This window comes from Euleptes europaea, chromosome 1 (assembly GCF_029931775.1).
Source record: "Euleptes europaea isolate rEulEur1 chromosome 1, rEulEur1.hap1, whole genome shotgun sequence".
Classification (NCBI taxonomy): Eukaryota; Metazoa; Chordata; class Lepidosauria; order Squamata; family Sphaerodactylidae; genus Euleptes; species Euleptes europaea.
Genome location: NC_079312.1, coordinates 14,730,424 through 14,743,015, shown reverse-complemented (window position 1 = coordinate 14,743,015; position 12,592 = coordinate 14,730,424). Strand labels below are relative to the sequence as shown.

The following is a 12,592-nucleotide window of genomic DNA, read 5'->3' as shown; positions in this document are numbered from 1 at the left end:
CATTTATTTAACTTTAAAAACAATGGGCCTTTTATTGAGTTTGAAGAACATATCTCCTCCCAGTGTCCAATACTGAACTGGAACCCACCTCCATTGTGGTCCCTTGCATAAAGCATGCAATGTGACAACCCAAAAGCAGAAGGCTTTGTGAAGATATTTCACACAGCAAATCTCATTAAGAAGGGTAAAACAACATTTTTCCTGAAGTCTCGGGTAATGCACCACCATTTCTGAAAAGCATAGTTTAAAAATGGATTCTGTAAACTCAACGGAAGCTACTTCAGCAAACACATCCAGATGCCTTAAATGTCTTAAACATTCTGATTGAAAGCCGTATACTGGCAAAGAAACCAGCCATCTTTCTGTATGGATTTTCTAATGAAGAATCACAGGGCACTATCTTTATTTGCCACAAAAGCACCATTTATCACATAATCAAGAAGATGACATTCAAACTACTGAAATACTGTGGATGTGGATAATTCTCATTCACAGGTTTCCTTGTAGTTACTCTTTGGTATGGATTTTGCTATGGCACTGAAGGTTTCCTTTCTGGCCGAAGCTTCTCCCACACTCAGAGCATTTGTATGGTTTTTCTCCTGTGTAGTTTTCTTTGTGTTTTTGAATATCTGAACTAGTATTAAAACATTTCCCACAATACAAGCATTTGAATGGCTTCTCTCCTGTGTGGGATTGCTCATGTGTTAAAATGCTGTAACTGATAGTAAAACATTACCAACAATATGAACATTTATGTGGCTTCTCTCCCGTGCGTATTCGTTTATATGCTGAAAGATTGTAACTGGAAGTAAAACATGTCCCACAATACGAACATTTCTATGGCTTCTCTCCTGGGTGGGTTCATTCATGATTTTAAAGATTTGAACTGTCACTAAAACATTTCCCACAATATGAGCATTTCTATGGCTCATCTGCTGTGTGGGATCGGTTATGATTTGAAAGGCTGGAACTGGTACTAAAACATTTCCCACAATATGAGCATTTATATGGCTTCTCTCCTGTGTGGGTTCGTTCGTGTCCTGAAAAGTCTGAGCGAACATTAAAACATTTCCCACAGTATGAGCATTTATATGGCTTCTCTCCTGTGTGGGATCGGTTATGTTTTGAAAGGTTTGAACTGTCACTAAAACGTTTCCCACAATATGAGCATTTATATGGCTTCTCTCCTGTGTGGATTCGTTCATGTGTTGAAAAGTTTGAACTGTCACTAAAACATTTCCCACAATATGAGCATTTATATGGCTTCTCTCCTGTGTGGATTCGTTCATGTGTTGAAAGGTATGAACTGTCACTAAAACATTTCCCACAATATGAGCATTTATATGGCTTCTCTCCTGTGTGGGATCGGTTATGTTTTGAAAGGCTGGAGCTGGTACTAAAACATTTCCCACAATATGAGCATTTATATGGCTTCTCTCCTGTGTGGGTTCGTTCATGTGTTGAAAGGTCTGAACGAGTATTAAAATCTTCCCCACAATATGAGCATTTGTATGGCTTCTCTCCTCTGTGGGTTCGTTCGTGTCTTGAAAGGTTTGAACGAGTATTAAAACATTTCCCACAATATGAGCATTTATATGGCTTCTCTCCTGTGTGGGTTCGTTCGTGCTTTGAAAGGTTTGAACTGTCACTAAAACATTTCCCACAATATGAGCATTTATATGGCTTCTCTCCTGTTTGGAATCGTTTGTGTCTTGAAAGGGAGGAACTAATACTTCTGCTACCATCTGGGCATAAGGAAGTTTTCTTCTTTCTCTGAGTTGGTAGAAAATCAGAGTTCTCCACCAGCTTTTCACTATGTTCTCTATCCTGCATTTCCCTCAAAAAGGAGGTTCCTTCACCAAAACTTTGGTCAGCTTCTCTTCTCACTGGATCATGTTGGGCACATGTTTCCAGATCCTGCTGACTTGCCTCTTGAATCTCTGCTGCCTGGAAAGGCATCCGTTTTCCACCCATAGATGAACCAGTGAGGCCACTTTTCTCAGGTCCGCCCCACTGAACAATCTCCATCTCTCGTATACTTGCTTGTCCAACAGCTCCTTGGGGGAGAATACAGGAGAAATAGCAATTTTAATAAGAAGAACATAAGAAAGGCTGTATCAGACCAAGGCCCATCAAGTCCAGCAATCTGTTCACACAATGTCCAACCAGGTGTCTCGAGGAAGCCCACAAACAAGACGACTGCAGCAGCATTGTCCTACCTGTGTTCCAAAGAACCTAATATAATAGGCATGATCCTCTGACACTAGGTATGCATCATGACTAGTATCCATTTTCACTAGTAGTCATGAATATCCCTCTCCTCTATGAACATGCCCGCTCCCCTCTTAAAGCCTTCCAAGTTGGCAGCCATCACCACATTCTAGGGCAGGGAGTTCCACAATTTAAATGCATTGTGTGAAGAACTACTTCCTTTTATGTGTTGAATCTCTCACCCTCCAGCTTCAGCAGATGACCCCATATTCTAGTATTATGGGAGAGGGAGAAAAGCTTCTCCCTGTCCAGTTACTCCATACCATGCATAACTTTATAGACCTCTATCATTTCTCCCCTTAACTACCTTATTTCCAAGCTAAGCAGCCCTAAGCATTTTAACCGCTCCTCCTAAGGCAGTTGCTGTAGTCCCCTGATGATCTTGGTTGCTCTTTTCTGTCCCATCTTATGTTCTTACTCTCTTGTTTGATTGGCACATTCATGGTTTCTGCTGCACATAAATCTTGACCTAGAAAGCCAGCTTCTCCTCTTGTTCAATTTGCACATTCGTGGTTTCTGTTGCACATGAATCTTTACCCAGCCAGCCACCTTCAACATCACCCTCTTGCTTGACTTGCACAATCATCCCTGCTTTTAGGGTTGCCAGCCTCCAGTTGGTGGCTGGAAATCCCCCACTATTACTACTGATCTCCAGGCAACAGACATCAGTTCACCTGGAGAAAATGGCCTCTTTGGAAGGTGGACTCTATGGCTTTATACTCCATTGATGTCCCTCCCCAAACCACACCCTCTTCAGGTTCCACCACCAAAACCTCAATGAAATCCCCAACTTGGCACTGGCAACCCTCCACGCTTTACATGGAGGGAATGAAACACCTCCCATATTTTATTACGTGCAGTTTCAGTTGCATACCCATATCTGCTGCCTTGTGGCAAATAATCTACCCAAATATCACTATACATTGGATCGCTGTCAAACGTATGCAATGAATAACCCACCAAGAGCTAAATATGTCTTTCGTTTATGCCATGGTGGGCTTTTCAGTCATTTGACAATTTGCAATGTGCCTTCCTCCTGATTTCATGCATATTTGCAAGTGGATCATCAGCTGTGTAGCCTTCCTCTCTATATTAGTATTACAATATTGTCTTTCTAATAATGTCAGTCCCCTCCCTAATTATTCTCAACTTTAAAGGAATCCTTTCTCCCCCAGTCACAACAAAGGGCAGTGTTTGGTTCCTGATATTGTACATCAGCTCAGATGCATAAATCTTTACACAGCCAGCTGAAGTCCTTGTTGGCACAATTATTTACCCAGTAATCTGGGTTCTCCATCTCCCTCTTTCTGGGCCTCAGTCTTCAGGGTACCTGATGATGCATTTGTATCTCTTGAGGAGGAAATGAAGAAGCATCTCCAAATATCCAGGCACCTGGAACAAAAGTATGCATTTTAATTCAGAACACCTTATAAGGCTCAGGAAGTGTGTTGTGAAATAGGCAAAGCTATACTACATTGTTCCCTTTTTTGATGCACATTTTAATGTGGTGAGGGCGTTTGCGTGTGTCAGGGAAGCTGAGAGCAATACCGTAAGGGGTCTAGACTATCAAGAGACTAAACTCCTAGCAGAGTCACTCAAGACGGAATGGTCACAGCTGAGACACCAGACGAAGATGCATCCACCCCCTGAAGGGATCACATCCGCAGAAGAGAACAGGCAGTTCCAATGGGGATAGGGGCAGAGGAATCCCTGAAGGTTAGCTACTGGGCAGCAGCAGTAGTGGAAGGTGACACTAGCGGAGGATCTTTCGTAGATAGTGGCAGTGCCACTACAGCTAACCCTGGTTAATACTGCGCAGAAGAAGGCACTGGTAAATCACTTATGATTAACCTTTACCTTGAAAACCCTACAATGAGACAATCAAAAATAGAAAAAGATATAGTGCTGGAAGATGGGACCCCCAGGTCGGATGGCACTCAATCAGCTACTGGGGGAAGAGCAGAGGACAAGTATGAGTAGTGCTGTTCTTAATGATGTGATTGGACTAAAGTCGAAAGGATGTTCAGTGGTTGACATGGATGGATGCAAAAGGAAAGTCCAAAGCTTTTCGACGCATATAATAGGAATATGGAATGTGAGAAGCATGAATCAGGGTAAGCTTGAAATTGTAAAACAAGAAATGGAACGTTTAAACATTTAAAAGTCCTGGGAGTAAGTGAACTAAAGTGGACAGAATTAGGACATTTTCAATCATAAAATCACAAAGTGTTTTACTCAGGGAAAGACAAAAACAGAAGAAATGGAGTTGCTTTAATAGTGAGGCAAGATGTAGCAATGGCAGTCAGGAGCTATAATGTAAAGTCTGACTGAATAATATCACAGTGGGTAGCCGTGTTAGTCTGTCTGCAGTAGTAGAAAAGTGCAAGAGTCCAGTAGCACCTTAAAGACTAACAAAAATATTTTCTGGTAGGGTATGAGCTTTTGTGAGCCACAGCTCACTTCTTCAGATACAGCTAGAATGTGAATCCATCTGTCTTTAAGTAGAGGAGAGTGAATTCAGACAAGCATTAGTATGTAAATGTTAACAGTATGTAAATGTGAATAGCAGGCGTGATGGGATTAGGTGTGGTATGCAGAAGAGTATGTGATGTCCAGGGGAGAGATGAGTGTGGAGAAATCAGCATTGGTAATGAGCCATGAATGCAAGGTCTTTATTCAGCCCAGGTAAATGCATTGACTTTAGTTTGAATATCAACTGTAATTCAGCAGTTTCTCTTTCCAATCTCCCTTTGAAATTCCTTTGTAAGAGAACTGCTACTCTTAAATCTGCAACAGAATGTCCTGGAAGGTTGAAATGTTCTCCCACTGGTTTTTAAATATTGTGGTTTCTGATGTCAGACTTATATCCATTTAATCTTTGTCTAAGAGACTGACCTGTTCGTCCAATGTAGATTGTGGAAGGGCATTGCTGGCATAAATCACATTAGAAGATGAGCAGGAGTATGAACCTGAGATAGTATGGCTGACATTGGTGGGTCCAGAGATGATGTTCCTAGAATCTATATGAGGGCAAAGTTGGCACGTTGGTTTGTTGCAGGCCTTGGTGCCAGAGTCCATGTTCCTGTTAAGTAGTTTATCATCATGGCTGAGAAGTTGTTTTAGGTTAGCCGGCTGTCTGTAAGCAAGAAAGGGACGCCCCCCCCCCCAGGGCTTCAGTGAGGGGCATTGTTTAAATGCTTTAAACAAATAACCTCATAAAATAGCAGGACAGTAACCATCCTCAAGACCAGTTAGGAATTTTGCCTGACAATGAGTCCTTGTCTGGGAACCTAATCAAATGCTTGGCCATGACCATCTACCCATCTCCTACCCACTGTTAGCAGGTATAAACCAACCAGGTAATGCAAATTACTCTGCCACAGTCATCTCCCTCATCCTGTAATTATATGCCAAAACAAACTTCCTGTTGGCATCTTCCTCAAAGGAAAATCCAGACTCTTAAATGACAACTTACACTCTGACATTTGCCCAAATGACAGCACAGATTCAAATATTTCTCCAGTCCCAGATCAATTCCCAAAATGTGGCCTAGTGGGCAAAGTGGATTTAAGTGCAACCAATAGTTTTGAATGTCCAAGAGAAAAATAGTATAAAGATGGTGCCCTGGCATGGCAAATTATGTTCACGTTCCTCCCCACACTATTCATTGATCACTTCAGGCAAGATAGGGCTGAATGGTAAGAGATTCTGTCCCTCCCCTAGGGCTGCTCTTGCCTTCCTGACACTCCAGGACAGAGCCCGCCCGTGCCCCCCCCCCCCCCCGCAAAAAATATGGATCTATACCTTGTGGATTTGGATGTTTGTCCTCCAGACCACTGGTCAGCATCATCAGCTGCTCTGAAGGAGTTCTGAAAACCTTTGAAGCAATCCCACAATAAGACCTCTGGCTTTTTTGAGTTTGCTGGCCCTGCTTGGGAAGACCCAGCTGTGTTCTGATATTCCTGCATCGGAGTCTCCCGGGGTCCTGGCAATTCCTCACTGGTTCCTTGTTTCAATTGTGGAGCTGGCCTCATCTGTACATCCCCAATAGAGCCAAACTGGGTATGATGAGCAGCTCTCCCACCTTCGTACGACTTCCCCTTTGGGTCAGGATTTGCTGAGTCACTCCTCTCCATTTCTGTTCTTTGGACTGCAAGTGAAAATCAGTATTGCTAACTGCCAAATCATGTCTGCTAGGTAATAGTAACCAACCAGGGAACATCTGGTAGACCTCTGGCTATGTTACCCAAAAAAAAACTTTTTAAAGAAAAAAAACCCCTTATATATAGAATCATCAATGTCAGCTCTAAAACCTAACATTATATCCCAAGAACTTGAATCAAATTATCAACATTAAAGAAAACAGAGTTGCACTTACCTGTAACTGCTGTTCGTCAAGATGTCTTCTGTGCAGGCACACATTGGGACTGCGCTTGCGCAGGCCAACCTCGGAAAGGATTCTTCTAGCTTCTTAAAATCCGATAGGGGGCGCCGTACGCCAGTGCGCATGCGCCCGCCTTCCCACCCTATGATGCGGCGTCACGGCGCCCCCTACCCAGTTCTGTTCTTTGCCCACTCGAAGAGCCTGAAACACTGGAAAACTAAGAACAAACAACATATGAGAGCTCTCCGAGGGGCAGGAGGGTGGGATGTGTGCCTGCACAGAAGACATCTTGACGAACAGCAGTTACAGGTAAGTGCAACTCTGTTTTCGTCTGCGGTCTTCTGTGCAGTCCCACATTGGGAGATTATATAGCAACACACTCACCTGGAGGAGGGGGTGAGCTCTCAGTCGAATAATGACTGTAAAACTGCCTTTCCCACAGCTGTATCTCGTCTGGCATCGACGTCGACGGCATAGTGCTTAACGAAAGTCTCTGACGAAGACCAGGTAGCTGCTCTACAAATATCCTTGATAGGAACTCTCTTCCGAAAGGCAGCTGAAGCAGATTGGGCTCTTGTGGAGTGTGCTCGTAAGGATTTAGGACACCTCTTTCCAGCTCTCCTATAACAGTGACGTATAGCCTGCACTAGCCATCTGGATAAAGACTGGGACGATGCTGCCAGTCCCTTCTTCGGACCAGCAAAACATACGAACAGGGAATCTGACTTCCGGAACTGTTTTGTACAATCCAAATAATATAATAAAGCCCGTTTAACATCTAGAGAGTGAAGAGTTTTCTCTGCTGTAGACTGCGGGTTGGGGAAAAACACAGGTAAAACCAAGTCCTGCCCCAAGTGGAATTCGGACACCACTTTGGGTCTAAATTCCAGGCTGGTACGTAGTACTACTTTAGAAGGGTAAAACTGGATAAAAGGAGGGTGACACTTTAACGCTGCCAGCTCACCCACCCTTCGCGCAGATGTGATGGCTACTAAGAAACACACTTTATAGGACAACCATGCCAGGGGAACCTTTCCCAAGGGCTCAAAGGGAGAGAACATTAGCTGAGCCAAAACTAGAGACAGAGACCACTGTGAAACAGGCTCATGTCTAACTGGGAACATGTTTGATAGACCCTTTAAAAATAACTTAGACGTAGGATGGGAAAAAAGGGAATACCCATCCACTCCCAGATGAAAGGCGGACAGGGCTGCTAAATGAGTTTTAACTGACGAAAAACTTAGACCTGTTCTCTTGAGGGATAGTAAGTAATCTAACACAACTGGCAAAGGGCATGATGACGGAAAATGTCCTGTACTCATCACCCATTTAGAGAAACGTTCCCATTTAAAAGGATAAGAAACCCGAGTAGAAGGTTTCCTTGAATTCAAAACTACCTCCAGAACCTGATCAGACAACTTTACTGAGGAGGACTTAAAAGCCAAGCTGTCAACTGAAGTATACCCGGGTCCTGCTGCCGCATTTGGCCCACTGATAGAAGGTCCGGCACTAAATGAGGCCCCTGAAATTGTTCTGAGCAAGATTGAGAAGCTCCGAAAACCAAGTTTGTCTGGCCCAATATGGAGCTACTAAGATGCAATGAGTTTTGTAATCCTGAATCCGAGCTAGTGTTTTGGTAATCAACGGAATTGGGGGAAAGGCATAAAATAGAGCCCCCACCCACGGTCTCAGAAACGCATCCCCTAGAGACCCTGGATCGTGGCCCGCTCGGGAACAAAAAAGGATTGCCTTTGTATTTCGAGATGTGGCAAATAAATCTATCTCGGGAAATCCCCATTCTTGAAAAATGGGTAGAATGTAGTCCCATTTTAGAGACCACTCGTGATGAGGGGAAAAAACCCTGCTTAGGGAATCCGCCCTGATATTGTGTACACCTTGAATATGGATGGCTTGTAGAGACACGTTGTGCAGGAGTGCCCATTCCCAAATACGTTCTGCTTCTTTGCAAAGGGTGAGGGAGACTGTACCCCCTTGTCTGTTTAGATAAAACATTGTGGTGGTGTTGTCCGTCTGGATGAGCACTGCGTTGTTGTACAGGATTTCTGCAAAAGACATAAGAGCATAACGAATTGCTCGCAGCTCTAAAACGTTAATATGAAGGGAAACCTCTTGAGAAGACCATAATCCTTGGGCTGAGAAGCCTTGACAGTGTGCACCCCAACCCATCAAAGAGGCATCAGAAGTAAGCACCACATCCGGGGTAAACACACCAAAAGAAACACCAGAAGTCAAGTTATGCATTTGGGACCACCATTTCAAGGTATGTAACACTGGTCTAGGGATTGAAAATCTAGTTCTTTGGGACTGAAGGAGAGGTTTAAATTTTCTGACAAACCAATTCTGTAAGGGTCTCATGTGCAACCGAGCAGTTCTAATAACTGCTGTAGTTGAAGCCATCAAACCCAAGAGTGTTTGGATATGTAAGGCCGATTGATGGCTTTTTCTTAAAAATAACCTTACCAAACCCAATAGCTTGGTGGCCCTACCCAAAGTAGAATCCAGGGAAGTGCCAATAAACCTAGCTGTCTGAGTCGGGACGAGGACAGATTTTTTAAAATTAACTATGAGGCCCAGAGAACCTAAACAATTTTAAATGAGCTCCTTTTGAGCCAGTAACTGCTCCATAGAAGGGGCCGTAACCAACCAATCGTCCAAGTAAGGAAAAATTACACAACCTTTGGTACGAAGGTGTGCCACTACCACGGCCATACACTTAGTGAAGACACGGGGAGCTGTGGACAAACCAAAAGGTAACACAGCATATTGGAATACTTGTCCACCCACAACAAACCTCAAGTATTTACGATGGTCCTCCCGGATTGAAATGTGGAAATAAGCATCCTTTAAATCAATAACCATATACCACCAACCAACTTTTAATAACTGCAAAACATTATGAACAGTCAGCATATTGAATTTTTTGTACTGTAAACATCTGTTAAAACACTTCAGATCAAGAATAGGGCATAATCCGCCATCTTTTTTATAAACTACAAACAAACGTGAGTAAAAACCTCTTAGAGAAGTTGAAACCGGCTGAACTGCCCCCTTGTTAATCAATTCCGCTAAAGCGGCTTGTAAGGCTGGAGATAGATCCAAGCCAGTGCCCAAGGGAGGGTGACCTAAAACAGGTAAAAATTGAAATTCTAACGAATAACCATATAAAACAAGGTGTAAAACCCAAGAGTCAGAAGTTATATTTGACCAGGCTGAGAAGAAAGAGGCTAAACGGTCGCCAAATATACAGGGGACGCTTTCCCCACCCTGTAACAGTCAGAAAGAAGATTTGGGGCCTTGATTCCTTGGAGACTGAGATCTCGGGCCGGAGGGTCGGGACCTTGGAAACCTCCTTCTGTTCTGATGTTGGAACGACTGGAAACCCCGTTGTTGCCCGTAGGGAATGAGCGGAGGGGGAGGTGGTCTCTGGAATCTGGGTTGAAAGGAAGTACCCCTATAACCATAGCGTGGCCTATGGAAACTGCCAGGTAGTTGGACAGATACCCCCATGTACCTGGCATCATGTTTCTCTTTCTTCAACTGGCTGAGAGTGTCATTAGTAGTGGCTGCAAACAGACCCTTGCCGTCAAAGGGTAAATCCTCGATGGTACTTCTCACGTCATGGGACAGAGCAGTGGAGCGGAGCCAAGCAAACCTGCGCAGGGAGACCGAGGCAGCCATGCCCCTAGCAGCCGATTCAGAGGCGTGTCTACCAGCGTTCATTTGGTGACGTGCCAATTGAATTCCTTCTGATAGCACTATTTTAGCTAGCGACTTTTGCTCGTCAGGTAAGTCACTCAGGTAAGTAGACATCTTTTCCCATAAAAATAGATGATAGGCTGACATTATTGCTTGATAGTTTCCAATTCGGAATCCAAGTGCCTCTGCAGAGTATGTTTTCCTGCTAAGAACATCTATACGTTTGCTGTCTTTATCAGACGGTGAGGAATGGCTGCCCAAACGTTTATTTTGAGACTCGGCTACAATCACTGATGAAGGAGCTGGATGAGAAAACAAAAACTCACATCCTGAAGGAAGGACCTTGTACATGCTGTCTACTTTCCTAGATGTAGATGGGGTGGTGGAAGGACTCTCCCAAACTTTTTTGGCCATGTCCATAAAGTCCTCCAGCACTGGAAAGGCTGTAGATGTGGAGGCTTGGGAAAAAAGAGGAGATAAAATTGTTTCTTTTGGCCTAGGAACAAGAGACTTGGCATCGAGTCCCAAAGCTTTAGCTGCTCTGGTCATTTGTTCTGAAAATTTAGAAATTTCTTCCCCAGAGGGGCCAGGCAGCTGGTCACCAGTAGATAGATCTGGTGTAGACTCAGATGGCTCATCCAAACCTAATTCAGAGCGAAGTGACTGTGCATCCTGCTCAGATTCCAGATTGAGCTGCAACTGCTGATCCAAGGGAGGTACAGCCTCTTGTGTAGCTAAAGGCTGCATTTGGTCACCAGACCAGAATGGAAACTGTTGGGGTTGTTGAAAATGCGGACCCCACTGCTGGTAGGGGTATCCTTGCCAGGGAGCTGCTTGAATTGGCCAATACCACTGGGGGGGCCACCACTGAGACATTGGAGGCATAGCCTGTTGCTGTGATCCCATGGAACCAGTAGGTGGAACCGGTTGATCATGGTGAGATGAATGAGAAGAGCCCTGGAACTCTTTTAAAAACAGATCAGGCAGGTCAACCTCCGAATCCGATGACTCTTTCTCAAAATGAGGGGAGGGGGTACTAAGAGGAGGCGGGGTACGATCGTCCTGCCTAGTAATCGGATCGGTAGAACTCTTGGAACCGGATGCCTTCGGTTCCTTTGATTTTTTTGTTAAGTGCTTGGTCTTAGCTCGCGCCTTCTTTGGGAGTGGTTCCGAAGCGCTCCTAGCTCTCTCTGTGGTAGGTGAACGGGGGCGGGACCTAGGAGCGGGTGCGGGGGTCGGATCCGAGCGCATGGAACCGATTGATTCAGAACGTACTGAATGGTCTCGCTTGGCCGATGACTTCGAGGCCGGCATTTGAGATCCAGATAGAACCTTTTCATAAAGCCAAGCTTTCAACCGGGAGGCCCTGTCAGCACGGGCCTTCAGTGTGAACTGCAAACAAATCTTGCAGGCAGTCACATGGTGGGACTCACCCAGGCAGAACACGCAGAGCAAATGTTCATCTGTTTTAGTCATTTTAGTGTCGCACTGCAGACACTTTTTGAACAGAGCTGCCTGCGCCATTACCGTAATGTTCATTTTTTATTTTAGATGAGAGAAAAAACGAGAAGCTGCAAGAAGAACGTCCTTCCTTCCCGGCGGCAAAGAACGAACTGGGTAGGGGGCGCCGTGACGCCGCGTCATAGGGCGGGAAGGCGGACGCATGCGCACTGGCGTACGGCGCCCTCTATCGGATTTTAAGAAGGTAAAAAAATCCTTTCCGAGGTTGGCCTGCGCAAGCGCAGTCCCAATGTGGGGCTGCACAGAAGACCGCAGACGAACTGGGCATTAAATACTTCAATCTTTGGTCACAGATATAGGTTCCTACCCCTAGCGCAAAAAAACATTTTTTAGTAAAATTGCACTTCTACACATGTGAATGTTACACATTTACCCAGATCTTTCCTAGGACCAGGTACAATTATTAATAACATAAAATGCATGTGAGACAGCTGACAGTTTGCAGAAAAATCTGAAATTGCAAAATAAAATAAAACTGGAGGTTAAAACCTACCAAAATAATAGAAGCAGCACCTGTAGCTTTAAGAACTGAATGCCCTCAAAGGCTATGGCTAGGCAACCACAATAAGTATTTCCAGCCTTTGAGCCTCGGTTTCTGTCTAAAAGGCAGGAGTGGGGGCAAGGTCTTTTCCCGGGCTAGTCTGGTCCTTTAGGTAGGACAAACTAATCAGGGCCAGGCCTGCAGAAACCACCAGGCAG

The 12,592-nt window shown here is 44.5% G+C and overlaps 1 protein-coding gene across 1 annotated transcript in view; it reads right to left on the bottom strand.

Annotated features, from left to right (window-relative positions):
• LOC130493890 (zinc finger protein OZF-like) overlaps nt 1–10,354 on the bottom strand; it is a 114,510-nt gene extending 104,156 nt beyond the window's left edge. Inside the window, exons 1-2 of the mRNA XM_056867515.1 lie at nt 10,252–10,354; nt 8,608–8,718 (exon numbers count right to left, since the gene is read on the bottom strand). Coding sequence (XP_056723493.1) covers nt 8,608–8,718; nt 10,252–10,354 — 214 coding nt within the window. The remainder of the gene's footprint in view (nt 1–8,607; nt 8,719–10,251) is intronic.
• Between the last annotated feature and the right edge of the window lie 2,238 nt (nt 10,355–12,592).